Source organism: Dipodomys merriami, unplaced genomic scaffold (assembly GCF_024711535.1).
Source record: "Dipodomys merriami isolate MVZ:Mamm:240054 unplaced genomic scaffold, mDipMer1.0.p SCAF_7, whole genome shotgun sequence".
NCBI lineage: Eukaryota > Metazoa > Chordata > Mammalia > Rodentia > Heteromyidae > Dipodomys > Dipodomys merriami.
In genome coordinates, this window is record NW_027206290.1 from 24,520,241 (window position 1) to 24,541,696 (window position 21,456).

A 21,456-nucleotide genomic window follows, 5' to 3' on the forward strand; every position below is an offset into this window, starting at 1 on the left:
TGGAGACATGGCTCATGTGTGGTAGAATATCTAGCACGAAGCCCTGAGTTCACAGTCCAACACTTCCTCCCCCATTAAAACCTTCTAGTTGATTAAAACAAATCTGCTACAAAATAGAACTCTGGTCTCACTTGAAATTTAACAAGCTTTATATAAAACCAACTTGTACTGACTTTACTTCTCCCTACTTGCTAACATTAACAGAGAGAAGAAAGAAAGAAAATTTAAGACCTTAACTATAATTCTGTCTTTATTTGATTGAAATACTGAACAAGTATTTGGGTACTTTCATACTAGCTTTCAAGCCAGTCTAGCTAATTGATTAATAGATAAGTTTTGGATTCTAAGCACTAAAGATGACCAACTACTTGACATTAAAGAGTTTACTAATCCTCTGCCTCAGTGGAATGATGCCACAAAAATTAGCCTACTTTAAAAAGCAAAGGGTAATCATGACTCTAGACTTGGCCATGAGGATTTCCTAGATTATCTAGAATATATAAAGAATGTGTACAAATCAACAACAAAAGGTCAATCCACTTCAAGGATGAGCAAAGGTATTTGCAATAACTAGTATATGTCTGAGTCAAGCAGAAAAAGTCAGCTAAGTTGATGTTAGGGAAATGAACCCTAAGCTATGAATTCAAATTTTTTTTTCTTTCAGGTGATTGTTTCTAACACATTTATAAGATTATTTCTTTGTTGCTTTGTATGGCCCTCCCCCACGGTATAACCCCTGCTTTCACTGTATTTGATGTTGGTATAATTTGTGGAGGGGAAGGGAAAAACAAATCGTTTAAATAGGGATACAGGTGGATCCATTGCAACAATGAGATGTACAAGTCGTTATGTGGAAAAACGAACTTTACAACTTTGGTGGGGGGTAGGAGGATTGGGTGGGGGGGCAAGGGGGGAGGATGGGAAGGGATGGGAAGGGGAAACAAAGGAGGAGGCTACAATGCTTGATAAGAAATGTACTCATTATCTTGCCTATGTAATTGTAACCCCTCTGTACAGTATTTTCACAATAAAAATATTAAAAAAAGAATGAGCAAAGGCTTTGAATAAATCTTCCAGAGATGATGGAGAGATAATCAATAAGCACATGAAAAAGTATTCAATTTTACTAGTCTTTAGAGAAATGTAAATGAAGACCATCCCAAAGGGTTGAAGTGTGGGTCAATGACTGAGCACATGGTTAGCTGTCTCGATTCCCTTCCTTGCTCCCAGACTAAACCACACCATGAGTTACCACTGCATACTTACTGGATGGTTATGACAACAACAACAAATACTAGCAAGCAAGCAGTGTTCACTGTACACATCTATGGACACATTGAATTAAAGCCTTGTTGTACTATGTAAAGATAATTAAAAATAGATATTTAAAGATAAGTTCAAGATAATTTTTTAAAAACTGGGCACTGGTGGTTCGTGCCTATGATCTTAGCTACTCAGGAGGCTGAGATCTGAGGATTATACTTCAAAGTCAGACTGGGCAGAAAAGCCTGTGAGTTAGAAGCCAGAAATGGAAATGTGGCTTAAGTGGTAGCTAAGTGAGAGTGTGAGATCTGAGTTCAAGCCCCATTATTGGCATAAAATCATAAGATAAAAATAAAAGGTAAAGTAAATTGAAGGTGCAGAGAAATTGGAACTTTTGTCCACTGTTGATGGTGTTAGATATGCCTTTGGATGTGGGTGTCATGTAGGAATAAGGACATCAACTCGAAAGGACCTTGGCAAAGTTTACTTCTGCGGAAGAGTGTACGCCACCAGCTAACATCCAGCACGCAGGCACACAGAGCAGACAGGCTGCTCCTTGTTTATACTTAACTCAGAAGGTCCTGCCCCTTTGCTCAGATCGGATGAGCTCAGATCCATAATCTGCAAGATATTATGGCTTAATTAATAGGCTGTAACTACAATTCAATGAACTTGTAATAGATGTCTTAAAGTGTAGTGGGAAAAGGATGTAACTATGATGTAGGGCCAAGCCACTTGGCCAAAGCAGAAACTTTTCAGAGAAACAATTCTCACAAGATTGACAAGAAAGGAAGTAACACTTGGATAGAAAAGAAGCTTTTCTCACAATGGAAATGTAAAATAGTGTCTCCATTTTGGAAAATAGGAAGGTCTTAGAAAATTAGAGTATTACCATATGGCCCAGCAATTCTACTCCTAGGCATATATCCAGAAAAAAATTATGAAGACTCCAACAATACTTGCCCATAAATTTGGCAGCAGCATTATTCCAAATGGTCAAAAGTTGGAAATGAATCAACTGTCTATTACCAGGATGGATGGATAAATGAAATGTGGTACATCCATAATACACAATATTGGTCTGTCATACAATGGATTATAAGGGAGCCCGGCGCTGGTGGCTCATGCCTGTGATCCTAGCTACCCAGCATGCTGAGATCAGCAGATCCTGGTCCAAAGCCAGTCTGGGATGGAAGGTGTGTGAGATTTATCTCCAATTAGCCACCAGAAACCAGAAGTAGAGCTGTTACTCAAAGTGGTAGGGTACTGGCCCTGAGTTCAAGCCCCTTGACCACCCCCCAAAAAAGATTATAAGGACAAGTGTGTCACTGAAAATAATGGAGGGAAGCAAATGAACAGAATAGATATTGGTCAATGGCAAGATATTGCAAGGTCCCATTATCCTGGGTGTAGTAAATATTCCTTGAATGGGGTGCCAGGCCTGCCATCTTGGAGGCACTGACCAAGTTATTGCAGTCAAATGCACTTTAGGTCTAATGAGTAACAGGCTGGATTTGCTAACCCTGAAGCACATCCATCCCTTCCCAGGTTCAGGAGGCCTCTGATCAGCTTTAATAGTACAAGGGCATAGTGTGTGCTTTTCTCCCAATGTTCACACCATAGTACTTAGCCCTAGAGGAACTAGGGGGAGGGACCTGTGTACACGGAGTATAAAATGCCTTATGACCACTGGACACTTGATCTTGCATGATCACCAATCCTCTTTCATTTTTTCTGCACTTCTAACTCACACATCCACCTTCTTGCAACTTGGACCAGGCCGTGTGCTTCTCAAATGGCTGAAGGAGGAAATGAAAGGCAAACCCACTTCAAATTCTACAGAACCTCTCAAAAAGTTTAAGGATCATATGACTGATGGTTAAGGCCTGATACAGAAGGGACTTGATGCAAATCTCTGTAGAGGCAAATGATGTTTAGATAGATAATTTGGGACCATATTTTTATTATTTATTTACAAATTGCTGTTTTTCTCCTCCAAAAACCAAAACAAAACAAAACAAAAAAAACAAAAATAACCAGAACAAGCCAGATTCAATAACTTGGCACCTTGGAGCATGAAACTAGTTTTTCCTGCTCCTGAACTATAATTTCAATTCAATAGTTTTGAGAACTATAGTAGAATAGGAACAAAATATGTGGTAAATCGATGCTCAAACACCTGAGGACTAATCCCCTATGCTTGTTTGTCCCCCCCCTCCAGCCCCTTTTCTACCTTTCTGTCTGTCTGTCTCTGTCTCTTGTTCATTCAGATGCTATTCGAAGGTTCACTTAGCTTCCCAGTTTCCACAAAACAAATAAACCACATCTACTTTAGTTTCATACATGCAAATAATTTCAAGAGGTCTCACAAGGAGAGTACCACAAGGTGGAAGTTTTAGCAAGGATTTGTTTTAATAGGAAAAAAGTAGAAGCAAAGAGAAACATTTCTCTTCCCCGAGAAGAAAAGGTGACTAAAGGCTCCAAATGCTGGCTCTTATGTGTGGTCTTTATGCTTTCTGAGCTGGGGAAATACACATGATCACTGCATGTGGCATCCCTAATCATTAAACAGAACTGGGTAGCTATGATGAGTGTTACTCATTATTCTGAAACATGGAGATGTGTTAGATGGAGGCAGTCTAGAAAGCATAAACACACCATGACAAGGACTGCAACAGGATGCCTCTTTAGCTTGCACTCTGCAGATCATACAAGGGAATCTCCTCTTTTTTTCTTTTTCTCCCTACTTTATCGTGTTTTCCTTTTTCTTTTTAATATTAGCTTCATTAGTTCTAGAGAGAAAGATTTTTTAAGGGATTACAATATGTTCCAATCAATCTTACGCCTTCTGTCACTCTACATTCCTCCCTCCCCAAAACAATTTCAACAAGTTTCTTTGTTCACTTTTTATAGTTACAAATGACCTTTCTTTTTCTTTCTTTCTTTCTTTCTTTCTTTCTTTCTTTCTTTCTTTCTTTCTTTCTTTCTTTCTTTCTTTCTTTCTTTCTCTTCCTTCCTTCCTTCTTTCGTTCTCTCTCTCTCTCTCTCTCTCTCTCTCTCTCTCTCTCTCTCTCTCCTTTTTTTGTATGTGTGTGTGTATGTGTGTGTGTGTGTGTGTGTGTGTGTGTGTGTGTGTGTGTGTGTGTGTGTGTGTGTTTGAACTCAGGGCCTGGGCACTGTTCCTGAGCTTCTTTTTGCTCAAGACTAGCACTCTACCACTCAAGCCACAGCTCCATTTCCAGCTTTCTGGTAGTTTATTGGAGCTAAGAGTCTTATGGACTTCCTTGCCTGGGCTGGCTGCAAACTGTGAATCTCAGCCTCCTGACTAGTTTAGAAGTACAGGCGTGAGTCACTAGTGTCAGTTTACAAATGATCTATTTTAATTAAATTAATCCTCTTTCAAAATGTATTTCAAAAATCACTCTATTTCTTTTTCTTTTCCCCTTTCCCTATCTCTTCCTACGAAGGTCCGTAGTTTGATTCATGTCTGTGTTTATCTATATGGAAATGAATATAAATAAATACGTACATACCATAAATATGCATGTCGTTTAGGTCTATGTGAAAGCTAGACATAATATTTTATTTATTTTAAGCTTGGTTCATCTTGATGACTATGATGTCCTTCAATTGCATCCATTTTTCTTCCATATCATTGCATTCTATTTTTGTGCCAGTACCCAGCAGTTGATTTATAATTCTTTTTTGTTGCAGCTCTGTTTTGAGAATGACTATAATTCTTACTTCATAGAAAGAGATTGGTTTCAATCTTTCTGCTTTTATTTCATGAAAGATTTTTTTTTTCTTTATGTTGGTCATGGGGCTTGAACTCAGGGCCTGGCCGCTGTCCCTGAGCTTTTTCACTCAAGGCTCTAACACTTTAAGCCATGGTGCCACTTCTGATTTTCTGGTGTTTAGTTGGAGATAAGAGTCTAACAGACTTTCCTGCCTGGGCTGGCTTTGAACTGCGACCTTCAGATCTCAGCCTCTTGAGTAGCTAGGATTACAGGTGTGAGCCACCAGCGCCCCGGTTTGTCCAGAAATTCTTATTCTGTGATTGCTAAGTGAAGAGTCCCTACTTTAAGGAAAACTTAGCAAATCTTCACCTGCATCTGGTGACAAAGTCAACTATAAAAAGATAGAGAATGTAGAAAAGTATTCTGCATTTGGTGAACATCATATGAGAGAATTTAGAATAGGTGTTGTGAATGGGGAATACAAGGGAACAATAGTTCTGTATTATTGGAAGATAAATTATAAATCTAGGGAAGGCTAACTGAAGTATTGCTTTCTTTTGGGAAGAAAAAATGTCCCATTAAATTGTCCAGGCTGGAGTTACACTCCTAGGTTCAAGTGATCCTCCCAACTTAGCTTCTTGAGTATCTGGGACTTCAGGTGTTGCTACCACATAACTTGTTTTTTATTGTTCTCATTTTCATTGTTGTTCTTGTTTGTATAAGTTTTTGGGTCATTTTTAGTTTCATGTTTATCAATGGTGACAAAGTTTATGTTACTACTCCATACATAATCAGAAATGCTTCTATATCTATTGTTATGATTTTAAAGCTTTCTGAACAAATTGAAAGGTCTTTCTTTAAAGAATGTATTTATTCTATAAGGTGTATTTTTCTTACTGATGTATTTAAAAATATTTTAACTCTTTCTTTGCCCTCACACCCACACAGTAACTGAACATAGTGTTTTCTGAATACCTGTATAAGTGTTTATATGCGTGTGTGTGTGTGCATACACACAGATCTTAGAATAGTGACTAGCTATTATTATAACTTACCACGTACATTTTAGTAGCAGAAAAATTAGACCAGGGCTAGAGAGATGGCTCAGTGGTAGAATGTAAAAAGTACGACACCGGGTTTAATTCTCTAGCATGGTGGAGGGAGGGCAACAGAACATTCCAAGTACTGTGAAAGTCACTTTTCATTGTTGTGACAAAATACCTAAATAAATAACTTAATGGAGGAGGGATTTATTTTGGCTCAGGCTTTCAGAGATTTCTGTCCATGTTCATGGTCACTTGGCTCCATTGCTTCTAACACCTTCTGTGGTGAAGCAGGACACCATGGTAGGGAGGCTGTTGGGAACCAGAGTTTTTCACTTCAAGATGGACAGGCAGCCAATAAGGACAGAGGAGGGGAGATGTACCCTTCAAAGGCAGGTTTTTAGAGACCCCCACTTCCTCCAACGGGGTCCCACCTTGTCCACAGTTTCCACCACTTCCCAAGTCTGTTCAAAATTGTGCCCACCGAAGAATTAATACATTCGTTAGGTATGAGACTAAAGGGTCCAGAAACCCTATCAGCTGACCAGGAATTAGCAGAGCGAGCCAGCCTTCAGCAAAAAAGCTAAAGGACAGTATCCAGGCCCTGAGTTCAAGCCCTAGGACTGCCACACACGAGAGAGAGAGAGAGAGAGAGAGAGAGAGAGAGAGAGAGAGAGAGAGAGAGAGAGAGAGAGAGAGAGAGAGAGAGAGAGAGAGAGAGAGAGAGAGAGAGAGAGCATGAGCTTAACATCAACATGTTAAAAAGGAAAGGCATAATCCTGGCCTTATTTAGTTGATCACCAAATCGGATATTCATTTCAGCCTGTCCATCCCCTAACAGACCGCAGGGGTGGTCCCTCCTCCTCGCTCCCAGCCCACTGCTGGCTTGGCGGGGGTCTCCTGGGCTGGAAGGACTGTCAGGGTGGGAAGGGTCATTTCCAGCAAACAAGTTGTACTGGTCTGCAACTCGACCCACGACTCGTGGCTAATCTTGTTTGTTTTCAGGTCACTGACAGTCATTTTTTTAAAGCGGGATCCGCCTCCTTGCCCTCCCTCAGGGTCCTTTGCCCTGAGGGACTTTGCCCTTTCTCCAGCGCTCGTCATCAGGTCATTTCCTGCAGCCTGCCAGTCTGGAGAGGCCGGCGTGGTGAAGAATCCCCCGGATCTGTGCCCTGGGGCGACTAGGACGGGGTCGGATCCATCTCCCCCATCCCCGGATCTGTGCCCCGGGGGCGTCTAGAAGGAGGCCGGGGTCCCCGGATCTGTGCCCCGGGGGCGTCTAGAAGGAGGCCGGGGTCCCCGGATCTGTGCCCCGGGGGCGTCTAGAAGGAGGCCGGGGTCCCCGGATCTGTGCCCCTGGGCCACTGACCGAGCCGCCGGGTACGGCCTTTAGGCCCGGAACTGGCGAGTGCGAAGCTGGGGCGGCCGGAGTCCAGCCCGGAACGGCGTTTGCCGGGGCCCCGGCGGAAGCCGGAACGTGTGGTGGAGCGGACCGCGGGAACCCGGAAACGCCAGGGCGGCACTGAGGTGGCGGCGGGAGCTGGCGGCGCAGCGGCTCGGCGGGCGCAGCGGACCCGGCGGGCTCAGCAGCCCCGGGCGCCCGGTCTTGCTGCCGAGCCGCGGCCCCCGGCCCGGGCAGCTGGCAGAGCCGCGGGGACGGTGAGTCTGGGCGCTCGGGGCGGGCGCGGTGGGCTCTGGGAGGCCGGCGGCGGCGGGGCGGGCCCGGAGGCGGCGGCGCGCGGGGGGCTGGTGTGCAGGGGACGGAGCCGGTGTGCAGGGGGCTGGTGTGAGGGGAACGGAGTCAGTGTGCTGGAGGCTGATGTGGAGGGGAAGAGCCGATGTGCGGGGGGCTGGTGTGCAGGGGACGGAGTTCGCGTGCAGGGGGCTGGTGTGCAGGGAGGGAGCCAGTGTGCAGGGGGCTGATGTGCAGGGAGGGAGCCAGTGTGCAGGGGACAGTTCGCGTGCTGGGGGCTGGTGTGGAGGGACGGAGCCGGTGTGGAGGGGGCTGGTGTGGAGGGACGGAGCCGGTGTGCAGGGGGCTGGTGTGCAGGGGACGGAGCCGGTGTGCAGGGGGCTGGTGTGGAGGGGAGGAGTCAGTGTGTAGGGGACTGGTGTGCAGGGGACGGAGTTCGCGTGCAGGGGGCTGGTGTGGAGGGACGGAGCCAGTGTGCAGGGGGGCTGGTGTGGAGGGAGGGAGCCAGTGTGCAGGGGGCTGATGTGCAGGGAGGGAGCCAGTGTGCAGGGGACAGTTCGCGTGCAGGGGGCTGGTGTGCAGGGAACGGAGTCTGTGTGCAGGGGGCTGGTGTGGAGGGGAGGAGTCAGTGTGTAGGGGACTGGTGTGCAGGGGACGGAGCCGGTGTGCAGGGGGCTGGTGTGCAGGGAGGGAGCCAGTGTGCAGGGGGCTGATGTGCAGGGAGGGAGCCAGTGTGCAGGGGACAGTTCGCGTGCAGGGGGCTGGTGTGGAGGGACGGAGCCGGTGTGGAGGGACGGAGCCGGTGTGCAGGGGGCTGGTGTGCAGGGGAGGAGTCAGTGTGTAGGGGACTGGTGTGCCGGGGACGGTGTTCAGCAGGCTGATGTGCAGGGGCGGAGTCGGTGTGCAGTGACAGAGTTGGTGTGCAGGGGACTGGTGTGGAAGGACAGAGCCGGTGTGCAGGGGAGGAGTCGGTGTAGAGGGAACAAGAATCAGAGTGCAGAGGACACAGTTGGCGTGCAAGGAGGCTGGCGTGGAGGGGCCGAGTCGGTGTGCAGGGGACTGGTGTGCAGGGGACAGAGTCGGTGTGCAGGGGGCTGGTGTGCAGGGGACAGTCGGTGTGTAGGGGGCGGAGTCGGTGTGTAGGGGGCGGAGTCGGTGTGCAGGGGGCGGAGTCGGTGTGCAGGGGGCGGAGTCGGTGTGTAGGGGGCGGAGTCGGTGTGCAGGGGACTGAGTCGGTGTGCAGGGGGGCTGGTGTGGAGAGGCAGAGTCGGTGTGCCGGGACGGAGTCGTCCCCTGCCTGACGTATTACTTAGGTGGAGGAAGTGACACGTTGTCACCCTGTGGAAATGTGCGGGCGGAGGAGGAAGAGGTCCCTAGCAGAGGGGTGTGTCGAGCGCCAGAGGCAGTGTGCGCCTGGGGCTGGAGGTGTGCCGAGCCCCGGGCCTCTGTGGGCCAAGCTCGCAGTCAGGCCCTAACTTTGGTGAGCGCCCCTTGGGCCCCCACACTCGGTGCTACTTCGTGGTGGGCGCTGATGTCCCAGGACCGGGACCTTGTGCTCCAGGAGATGAAGGGGCTGCAAGAGATGGACAGGCTGCCGGGGGTAAGGCCAGTAGAAAGGCATTCCTATCAGAATAGGAGAAAATAGGAGCATGCGCACGTGTGTGTGTGTGTGTGTGTGTGTGTGTGTGTGTGTGTGTGTGTGTGTGTGTGTGTACACAGGATTTTAATCAGCATTTTAAAATTTAAACTGACTAAACCATCTTCAGTTCAGAATGGTTTTAGTTCCGACGAATTAAAGATAAATGTAATAATGGGCCTTGATTATTTAGCAGATCCCTTAACGTATTGTTATAGTAGTAACCTTAACATTATATTGTTATAGTAGTAACCTGGACTTTTTTTTTTTGTAATTGTAGTGTATTAATTGCCATCTTTGAAATGGAACCAGAGTTAAGTTTTTAACAATATATGACTTTGGAAGTTAAAGAGGCTATTTGGTATAGTTTCTTGGTTGGTAGTCCTGTTCACTTTCATGGCTTGTTTCTTTTAAGGGGGTGACTTCTGCAGTACATTTCTAATCCTATCTTGCTCCCCTCTCTCTTTCATTCCCTACCTACTCAGTAGGCTCTTTTGTCTTCCAAACGGGGATTGCTACTTCTGGCCTGTCACCTCTCTACTCTGTTACCACTTTTGTACCCCTTTGCTGGGAAGTGCTCTGTTATAGAGCCTTACTTACTCCCAGCCCTCTGTCATTTTATTTATTTTTTTTTTTTTGGGGGGGGGGTGGTCGAAGGGCTTGAACTCTGGGCCTGGGCTCTGTTCCTGAGCTCTTGAGCCATGGCACCACTTCCGGCTTTCTGAGTAGTTTATTGGAGATAAGAGTCTCACAGACTTTCCTGCTCAGGCTGGCTTTGAACCTTGATCCTCAGATCTCAGCCTCCTGAGTACCTAGGATTTCATTGGCGACTGGCTGTCATTGATTTTTAAAGACAAAGATGTTATGCCATTTTGCTCATTCTATTCTCAGAAGTATTCTATTGGCTCTAAAATTAATTTTTTAAAAAAGGATTTGTGGTACTAGAGATAGAATCTAGGGTCTGGTACATGCTAAGCGCCCTGCCACCTAACTACTAAATTATCAGTTCTAGAGTAAAGTGTAAATTAGAGGATAATTCAAAGTTTTTCATATTTTGTTTCCATGACTTAAACTGATATATCTTTCTTTCTTTTTTCAAAGTAACTTTATCCCACATATCCTAATCTATAGCCATCTATATGAAGCTTTCTGAAGTCTATTAGGTGTGAATATTTTATTTTATTTATTGTTTAATTATTATTTCTTTGTTGGTAATGGGGCTTGAACTCTGGGTCTAGGCACTGTCCCTCAGTTCTTCAGCTCTTTAGTTCAAGGCTAGTGCTCTACCACTTGAGAGCCACAGCACCACATTTTATTCTTTTGTGTGCTAGGCTTTAGAAATTGTCTAATACTTGCTAAACTTACATTGAATTATGGCTATTTGAGAATCTTAATTATCTTTATTAGAATATAAGCTAAGAGAAGTAATGGTACCTTTTACATTTTTTTTAGTACTATAGTATCATGACATTAGGCTTTTAATGAATTTGACACAAGAATAGGGTAACTCATTGTTTATATTTCAGATTATTATTATCTTACACTTGAAAGTGCCTTTCATATTCTAATACCTCACTTGATCCTACTAATAAGTTTTTGAGGTAGGATAATTATTATTGCATTCCATAGATAAGAATATTGAGGGCTGGGAAGGTGGCTCAGTGGTAGAGTGCTTGCCTTGCATGCATGAGATCCTGGGTTTGATTCCTCAGCACCACATAAGCAAAAAAAGCTGGAAGTGGCGCTGTGGCTCAAGTGGTAGAGTGCTAGCTCTGAGCTGAAGAGCTGAGGGACAGTGCATAGGCCCAGAGTTCAGGCCCCACAACTGACAAAAAGAAAAAGAATATTGAATGTATTTTGTTTTTGAGGTAGGCCTCATTACCTGAGCTAGCCTTGAATTCTAGCTTTTCTTCCCTAGTAACTAAGATTACAGGCGCGTACCACCATCATGTTTGGCCTTGTCATGTATTTTTGATATCTCTCTCTCTTTATCTCTCTCTCATTGATGATTTGTTTTATAATAAGATAAAGAGGGAAAAATAGAGGATGATTTTCTGTTTCTCATACAACAGAAGGGAATACAGTTTAATCATTGTTTTAAAATGTGTTTTATTACATATTTGAGAGTATTTGCTATATATAAACATCAAATAACTTTAGGAGCTGGTGTGCTAATCAACTTTTCCACCAGATTGCCTGCCCAGACTTATTCATAGAAGAGATACCATCTCAAATGAAATCAAAGCATCAGTTTGAGATAGATTACTGTATATTTAATAATAAAATTTTGGTTTAAAAGCATTTTTGCTAGGTTACATAGTGTAGTAGAAATTAACAGTTAAGATCAAGCTGAAAAATTTTGGTCACATCAAATAAAATACTAAGGTCAAGTTCATTCCACAAATTGTTCCTGTACCTGGGTTGTTTTCTCTGTAAAAATTGGGAAAGAAGCTTTTTTTTTAAATGCATATGTGCAATAAAGCCAATTTTAAACAACATTCCTAGTGTAAGTAGTATAAGTATATAAATATGAGTGGATCTTATAAAGGCATTGAATGAGTACTGGAATAAATCATTGTACTAATAACTGCTGTATCTGATTTATGTCTTTAATCCTCCTAATTGTCATATTAGGTACATACTGTTTTTTCCTGTTTTGTAGATAAAGAATGAGGTACACAAAAGGTTCAGTAATTTACTCTAGTTATTAACTGGTGAGTGCAAAGTGTGAACTCAGTCTGTATCCAGAGGTGTACTCATTTGTATGATGACTGACCTCAGAGCATAGACATGCTTTAAAAACAGGCTTTACTGCAACACCATGTGATTTGATAGAAATCTTGGTTCATATTTGAGCTCTGACATATGCAGGGGAAGCTGTTAGTTTGATATTTGAGAACCTTAGTTTCCTAATCTTTAAATACCTCCTTCTTCAAATTATATTTAAATGAGATAATTCATGTAAAAACCTAACAAGGTATCTGACGTGTTGTAGATTTCGCAAGGCTCTTTGATTCATTTATTTTATTTTTATTTTTTTGGCCAGTCCTCGGACTTGAGCTCAGGACCTGGGCACTGTCCCTTAACATCTTTTTGCTCAAGGCTAGCACTCTACCACCTGAGCCACAGTGCCATTTCTGGCCTTTTCTGTTTATATGGTAGTGAGGATTCAAACCCAGGGCTTCATGCATGCTAGGCAAGCACTCTACCACTAAGCCACATTCCCAGACCAGCTGTTGAATTTAACGTCTTTTATGAGCTAGAGTTACTAGAAAACATTTGATGAGAACTAGTTTTGGCTTATATCTATCTTTTACGTATTATGCAGAAAGAATTGTGTATGGTTATTGCCACATTGAGAGTCTTACTTCATGAAGGGATCATTTCTTTCTTGTGAGGATTTGGGTACAGTGGAGTGAATCCCTTTTATTAGTCTAACAAAGTAAACTCCTAAAATGTTACTGATAATAGCAACTGGTGACAAATACAGTGATGACTAAAAGAAGGAAATGTGTATATGTCAATAAATTCGTTTGATAAGATTTGTGAGTGCTAGTATAGAAAGATATGTGTAGGGCTGGGAAGGTGGCTCAGTGGTAGAACGCTTGCCTTGCATGCTCAAAGCCCTGGGTTTGATTCCTCAGCACCACATAAGAAAAAAGAAAAAAGCCGGAAGTGGCGCTGTGGCTCAAGTGGTAGAGCACTAGCCTTGAGCTGAAGAGCTGAGGGACAGCGCCCAGGCCCAGAGTTCAGGCCCCACGACCGGACCCCCCCCCCAAAAAAAAAAAAAAAAAAGGTATGTGTAAAATGTCACGGGAGAGAAATAAAAGAGTTCAGTCTTCTTGGAAGTCTTGGAAGGAGAAAGCTTTTGATTTTCCTCCTCCAGGTACTGCTGGGCATCAAACCCAGGGCCTTTGACTTGCTAGCCTAATGCTCTACCACCGAACTGTAACTCCATCCCCAGAGTTTGATTTCTTTAAAAGACAGATATTTGTTCAGAAATAGGTGGAGGAATGTGTTTGAGAGAAGTAATCATTTATGGCAGGAAGTTTAGGTTAAGACCAGATTATGAATAGTAATTCTAGATGGAAGGGGTTGGGCTGTATCCTGTATTTAGTAAGGAGTTGGTTAAGTTTCACTAGGGAAATTTTACTAAGACATCTGCTGAAGGAGAATAGATTTGACAGAGTCAGAAGCCTGTCTCTATCAGTTAGGTAGAGTGACATGGGATTTGGAATGGTAAATATTGAGGAACAAGCATAATTAATGCAATCCATATTCTGTGTGATTTAAGCCCATAAGAACTTAGTACATATAAACTTCTGACACTATAAGTTTTCTTGGGAGGGAAGGACTGCAAGTTTATGTTAAGAAAGAGTGGTGGTTTAAGTATTTAGAAGTGTAGCTCAGTAGAGAGTTGCCTGTCTGGCATGAGCCAGCACTGCTGAAAAAAAGAAAAGAAAAGAAAAAAAACAAGCAAAAAAGGAAATAACTAACCTACCCGGCATTTTTAATTCCAGCACCAGAATCTAGTGCTCAGGTGAGTATGACCATCTTCTGATAATTTCCCAAATGCAATCAGCTAGGATTAGAAAAAGTTTTAAAAGCCTTTTAGTGATACCATAGCTCCAACCTATTTTATATGTTCTATTAAGTTTCAGTTCAGTATTTTCATTGGTGAGCACATTTTTCTAAAACTTTTACCATTTTTGAATGACAGGAAAAAACATCTCAATGCCCATTACCTTTCAGGTTTATCCTAGGCTGATTGCTTTCTGGAGAGTTGTGTGTTGTCTAGTCTATTTATTTTTATTCCCCCTCCCCTTGGCCTTAGCCTTTCCTAATCTAATTTCTGTGGGCCCTACATGGCTTAATTTTTTGTTTGTTTGTTTGTTTGTTGGTCATGGACCTGGGCACTGTCCTTCAGCTCTTCAGCTCAAGGTGAGTGCTTTACTACTTGAGTCACAGCACCACCTTGAGTTTTATGGTGGTTAATTGGAGACAAGAATCTCATGGACTTTCCTGGCCAGGCTGGCTTTGTACTGCAATCCTCAGATTTCAGTCTCCTAAATAGCTGGGAATTACAGGTGCGAACCACCAGTGCCCTTTTTAAATTTTTATTTTTTTATGATATTGGAGATGAACTTAGGGACTTATAGTCTCCTCCTTGTTCAACAACCACTCTTTTTTTTGGGGGGGGGAGGGTCTGGTCGTGAGGCCTGAACTCTGGGCCTGGGCTCTGTCCCTCAGCTCTTCAGCTCAAGGCTAGCGCTCTACCACTTGAGCCACAGCGCCACTTCCGGCTTTTTTTTTTCTTTTTGCTTATGTGGTACTGAGGAATCAAACCCAGGGCCTCAGGCATGCAAGGCAAGCGCTCTACCACTGAGCCACCTTCCCAGCCCCTCAACAACCACTCTTAACACTTGAGTCATGCCAACAGTTCCTTTGGCCTTAGTTTTATTTATTTTTTTCCTGGTATGATTTTAACTCCCCCTCCAAATCCTCACCCCCTATCCCTGGGCTGACCTCAGACCGTATTCATGCCTCTTGAATTGCTGGGATTGCAGATGTATATCACCATTTTCTGCTTTTTTGTTATTGAGGGCAGTGGAGTCTTGCTAACTTTTTGCTTGGCTGGAGTGAAACTGATCTTCTTGATCTCTGGTATTACAAGTGTGTACTACCACACTCAGCATCCTGTTCCCTGCTTCCCTGCCTCCCCTCCTCTCCCCTCCGCTTTCCAGGCTTTTTACATTAGTGTCCAATATTTTGTAGAGTACCATTAAATCCTGCCTTTAGCAATGATAAATTTCCACAGCAGAAAATGGCAGAGCAGAGTAACAGATTGGAGGGTGGGAAGGAGCACTTCCTTACTTGGAAACTTGTATTAAAAAGAGATCTTAGTGATATACCCAGTAGATCACTCTGTTTTCCAAATCACTGACTTTATGTTGGGTACAATAATACTGAACAATTTTTTTGTTTTTTTGGGTCTGGTCATGGGGCCCAAACTCTGGGCCTGGTGCTGTCCCTCAGCTCTTCAGCTCAAGGCTAGCGCTCTACCACTTGAGCCACAGTGCCACTTCTGGCTTTTTTTTTTCTTTTTGCTTATGTGGTGCTGAGGAATCGAACCCAGGGCCTCATGCATGCAAGGCAAGCACTCTACCACTGAGCTACCTTCCCAGCCCCCTGAACAATTTTTTTTAAGTCTAAAACTTAGAATGTATACAGGTTTTATGTTTATATTGTTGAAAATATATTTGAACACCATTGATTTTACATGAATGTAGTAAGGGAAATTCTGCAGTCTGTGAAAGAACTTGTTAAAAATTGGCAACACTGCAGCTTACCTATAGGTCATATTGTCTTTTATATAATTGGACAGAGAGGATAGAAGAAACAATGCAGAGCTGTTTAACTTAGATTGTAATGGGATATTAGGGGCAATAGAGTGGTCACTTAGTGGACTAGAGATGTGGTGCAGTATGTGCAAGATTCTGGGTTTGCTTTCCAACACTGCAGAAACACACCAAAAGAAAAAGTCTCAGTGAGCAAGAGTTTTGCTTTTTTTAGGCACTTAAGGCTGAGCACTGTGGCTCAGGCCTGTTATCCTAGCTATTGAGGAGGTTGAGATTTGAGAATCAAGGTTTGAAGCCGGCCTAAGCAAAAAAAATCCAAGAGACTCATCTTTAATCAGTGAAAAGCCCAAAATTGGAGTTGTGGCTCAAATGGTAGAGTGCTAGCTTTGAGTAAAAAAGCCAAGAAAGTGGGTGAGGCCCTTAGTTCAAGCCCAGTACTTGACATACGCGCGCATACGGGCTCTCATGTGAACACACATACATACATGCATACACACATACACCCCACTTGGGAGTAGAAGCTATTATATTATTATTATTAGAAGCTATTATTTCTGTTATAGAACAAATTTTTTATAACAATAGTATGAATTACTTTCTCTTTATTTCTTTCACTTCTATCAAAAGAATATTTTTGAATTTCCACAAGATTAATTTGTGTTTTAAGAACAGATTACTGCCTTTTTTAAAATACCATGTTTCCTTCTGAGATTGTTAGAGAAGAAGATATAGCTGGGTGCTGGTGGCTCATACCTGTAATTTGAGCTCTTCAGGGGGTTGAGATCTGAGGATCACGGTTCAAAGCCAGCCCTTGCAGGAAAGTCTATGAGACTCTAATTAACAGCAACAAAAGCCAGATATGAACTGTGGATCAAGTGGTAGAGTGCTAGAAAAAAGTTCAGGACCAGAAAAAAAATTTCCACTAATTTTAGATAAATAGTTTACAGCTGTAAGTCCTAGTTTTTATCGTTTTGGCAGGCTGTGAGATAATGGATAAAAATAAATCTGAGCTTAGCATTTCTATATGTATTTACTTTCTCTGTTCATTTACTTGGAAAAACCTTTAGAGCTTTATATTTTATACCATAGTTGTTTCTGACTGCTATATAGTATAAACTTATATTTGTATAACACAACTTGTGTTTTTATTTTTAGTTTTTTTAAAAAATTATTTTGCTACATAGCTCAGACTAGCGTTTAACTCACTGTGTAGTTCAAGCTGGCCTCACACTCAAAGTCTTCCTAATTGAGCCTCCCAAGTGCTGGGATTACAGATGTGCAACCATGATGTATGCCTAAACTTGTGTTTCTAACATACTTTGTTATCTAGCAGACTATTTGTACTAAGGGAGTATATTTTAGAATTAATGTTTAGTGAAATAAAAATGAAAGCTCATTCAATTATAATAATAGAAATTTAGTCTTTTATTTTTACAATAGAATAAAAATTATTTTAGTATATCTTAGTAGCTCTTAAAATGTGTGTTTTATTACAGGGCTTTTTTTTTTTTTTTTTGGTTGTGGGTCTTGAACTCTGGGCCTGGGCACTGTCCCGGAGCTCTTCAGTGTAAGGCGAGTGCTCTATCACTTGAGCTACAGCACCACTTCCAATTGGTGGTTAATTGGAGATAAGGAGTCTCACAGACTTTGCTGCCCAGGCTGGCTTTGAACCGTGATTTTCAGATCTCAGCCTCCTGAGTAGCTAGGATTACAGGTGTGAGCCTCTGGTGCCTGGCTGTTTTGTTTTTTTAAATAGCTCTTGCTATATAGTCCAAAGAGGCTTTGAACTCAGGATCTTCTTGCCTCAGCTTCCTGAATGGAAGGATTATAGATGCAGGTTATTATGCCTGACTTTATTACAGTTTCAAACATTGACTAAATATTTTGATTTTCATGACTGGAGACTTTTTTTTTTTGTGTGAAAATACCGTATAGAGGGGTTATAATTACATGGGCAAGATAATTAGTATATTTATTATCAAGCATTGTTGCCTCCTCCTTTGTTTCCCCTTCCCATTCCTTCCCCACCCCCACCCCCAAAATTGTAAAGTTCGTTTTTCCACATAATGACTTGTAGATCTCATTGTTGCAATAGGTGGAATAGGAGAAACCCTAGGTCTCCTTGGCACAGGCTGAAATTTTCTTAATAGAGACCCAGAAACACAACAAATCAAAGAAAGGTTGGACAAATGGGATTGCATAAAGTTGCAGAGCTTCTGCATGGCAAAGGACATAGCTAGCAAGATCAATAGAAAGCCCACGGATTGGGAGAAGATCTTCACTAGCCATACAACGGACAAGGGTCTCATATCTAAAATATACCTGGAACTCAAAAAATTAAATCCCCCAACAACAAATCCTCAAAGAAACAACTGCCCAATAAATAAGTGGGCTAAAGACTATCCTCCTGTTTACATTTCCTACCATAGCTGGGATGACAGATGTGCCTCAGCACACATAGTTTTTCCTATTGAGATGAACTATCATGAACTTCTTTCCCCACCTTTTTTTTTGACAGCATTGGAGTTCACACTTAGGGTCTCATACTTGGTAGTCAAGCACTCTACTCCGTGAGCCATATACACCTCCAGCCCTTTTAGCTATAGGTATTTTGAGATAGGATTACACTTTTTTGCCCAGCCTGGTCTTGATGACAGTGTTCATATTTCCATTTCCTACAGTAGCAGAAATGAGAGGGATGTGCCACCTCACCCAACTACTGGTTGAGATAGGATCTCAAAAAAGCTTATTCCTGGAGGGGGGGAAAATGGGGGGAAGGAGAAGGATTGGGATTGGGGGGGAGGGGGGAGGCTGGGAAGGTATGTGACGGGTAAACAAAGGAGGAGGCTGCAATGCTTGGTAAGAAATGCCCACGTAATTGTAACTCCTCTGTACAGTATGTTCACAAATAAAATAAAATTAAAAAAAAAAAAAAGCTTATTCCTTGGGCTTGCCTTGAACTTCCTGGACCTTCTTGCTCTAATTCATGAGTAATTGGGATTACTGGTATAAGCCAGGGGTCCAGTTAGGGTCGCCCTCCCCCACGGTTAGAGATTGTGGTCCTCTTGATTTCATCCTCTTGCACAGCTGGGATGACAGGCATACCCAATTGCCCCCAGGATGATCCTCCCTCTGCCTTCTGAGCAGTAAGGATTACAGGCTGGAGCCACTGGTGCTCAGTACTTATAGGAAGTTTTTGTGAAACCAAGAATAGTCCTGAAACTAAAGGATTAGCAACATCTGAAAGGATAAAAGTTATGTGGTAAGAGAAATACAGCATAGAAAGGACAAATTAATTTTTTAAATAGGGTCTCACTATGTACCCCAGGAAGGCCCCAGCTTGCAGTCTTTCTGTCTCATCCTCCTGAGTGCTAGGATGACAGGCATAAACCTCACTGGTTTGAAATTAAATTGTGTGAGTTTGTGTGTGTGTGCGCGCATGCGTGCGTGCGTGTGCGTGCGCAGTTATTGAAGCTTGCACTCTCCCTTAGCTTTTTCAGCTCAAGACTGGCATTCTACCACTTGAGCCATACCTCCACTTCTGGCTTTTTGCTGGTTAATTAGAGATAACAGTCTCACAGATTTGTTTACTCCAGCTGGCTTCGAGAACCTCCATCCTCAGCTTTCAACTTCTTGAGTAGCTAGAGATGAACCACTGGCACTCAGTGTAAAATTAAGTAAACATGAGATTGTTTTGGAATTAAATCTTAAACCTGAAATTGTTTAGAGTTTCTTGTAAGGTATGATGGGAAAATACTTGACAGTCTAATAAAGAAACAACTAAACTTTATACATTATAGAAATGTAACGTAATCTTTGTTCTAACTTCTATTTAATGATTTATGTTAAGTAACTTATTCTATGAATATATGTTCTAAAAAAGCTATGTATTTGATATAAATTCCGATACTTTAATTTCATTGAGCTTTTCTGTCCTTTGGCAGCATAATATATTAAATTATAATTCTTTGTAAGTAATCTGATATAAATGATCATTTTTCTTTTTTCCAACTTGTTAAACATACAGTATTGGAAACTAAAAACATTAATAACTACTTAATAATTAAAAAGCATTAATAAGAAAAGTATTATTTAAAATGTGTATGTTGATGTCTCATGCATGTTTGGAAAGGGAAAAACAAACATCTTTGTTTAGCAACTGACCTTTACATTTTCACTTGCAAAGAATGAGAAGATTGCTATTTAAACAGGTATATTATGAACTTAATAGCATAAGATAAATAGAAGACTTCTTGAACTGAACTGAAATTACAGTTTGACATTTTCCAGGAGATTCATGTGCCTATGCCAAATGTGCTGGCAACTTACTTACTTTCCATATAGAGATAAGGGACCAGGATGTCCTTGAGTTTTACAGTAGCATGTAGTATGAGCCAGCCAAGCTGATATTTAACTTTATAGTCTTGTATTTCTAGTTGCTTGATTTATTCAAGAATGAATCATCCAACTCACTGTTTTATTTTATGGTTGTTTTTTTTTTTTGTCCGATCATGGGGCCTGAACTCTGGGCCTGGGCGCTGTCCCTCAGCTCTTCAGCTCAAGGCTAGCGCTCTACCACTTGAGTCACAGCGCCACTTCCGGCTTTTTTTCTTTTTGCTAATGTGGTGCTGAGGAATCGAACCCAGGGCCTCATGCATGCAAGGCAAGCACTCTACCATTGAGCCACCTTCCCAGCGCCCGTTTTCTTTATTCTTTATTTTTAAAATGAAGAGCTAATGTAAGGTCACTTTGGAAACCTCCACCTTCAGGATTCTTTTATGACTGCAGGCTTACAGCAGTGAGGCAGATGCTTGATAAAGCCCATGTCTTCTTATGAGCTTGTTCCTCTGTGTAATTGTCTCTGAAAGTCAAGTCACCTATCTGAAGTAATTTTTCTATTAACTGTATATATTTTTATATATTTAGGGGTAGAACTGTGTATTTTACCATTAAACAATTATCCATACAGTCCCAGTGTGGCATTGTTTCGTGTTTGGGGCATATTCTGTTAGGGTAGGAATTATCAGATTTTATAAGGTACACTTTTGCCTTCAAGAATTGTTTTCTCTGTAATAATAATACTCACCCTAATGATTATTAAATATATTATTTACTACTAAAATAGTAGGAGGGAAGGGAGAACTGTCATAAGTCTTTTTTTTTTTGGCCAGCTCTGGAGCTGAACTCTACCACTTGAGCCACAGTGCCACTTATGGCTGTTTCTGAGTAGCTTATTGGAGAGATGAGTCTTATGAACTTTTCTGTGCTACCTGGCTTTTCAAACCATTAACTTCAGATCTCAGTCTCCTGACAGGCGTGAACCACCAGCACTAACTTTTTAAAGTTTGCCAGTTGAGAGCTGGATGTGCTACCACCTACCTGTAATACTAGCTAGTTGGAGGTTGAGGCAGGATAGTTGGTTGAAGCTAGCCTTAGCAACATAGTAAGAGTCTGTCTCAAAAACGAAGCTAGCCATTCTAGTACATGTATCTCATTGTTTTTTTTTTTCCTCTAATGGCTATGATGTTAAACTTTGTGTGTGTGATTATTAGCCACTCATTTGTATGTATTGGTGAAATACCTTTTGCCTATCTTTAAATTGTGTTTTCTATTTGTAGTGTTATGAGAAGTACATAACTCTATGTGTATATATACACGTTCATAGTCGTGTATGAGTGCTGAGAGTATTCTCATGAAGTAGCTTGCCTTTTATTTTTCTAGTATC

At 42.2% G+C, this 21,456-nt stretch overlaps 2 protein-coding genes across 2 annotated transcripts in view; one reads left to right on the forward strand and one right to left on the reverse strand.

Annotated features, from left to right (window-relative positions):
* Positions 1 to 7,322: 7,322 nt before the first annotated feature.
* On the reverse strand, positions 7,323 to 9,387 carry LOC138816963 (uncharacterized). The gene is made up of 3 exons (XM_070007267.1): positions 9,242 to 9,387; positions 7,880 to 9,033; positions 7,323 to 7,789 (listed from the first exon to the last, which is right to left on the reverse strand). The coding sequence occupies exons 1-3, from the start codon at positions 9,385 to 9,387 to the stop codon at positions 7,323 to 7,325; spliced, it is 1,767 nt and encodes a 588-aa protein (XP_069863368.1).
* Positions 7,413 to 21,456, forward strand: part of Slc35a3 (solute carrier family 35 member A3) — a 39,560-nt gene continuing 25,516 nt past the window's right edge. Inside the window, exon 1 of the mRNA XM_070007813.1 lies at positions 7,413 to 7,702. The gene's annotated coding sequence lies outside the window, so the exon portion shown is untranslated. The remainder of the gene's footprint in view (positions 7,703 to 21,456) is intronic.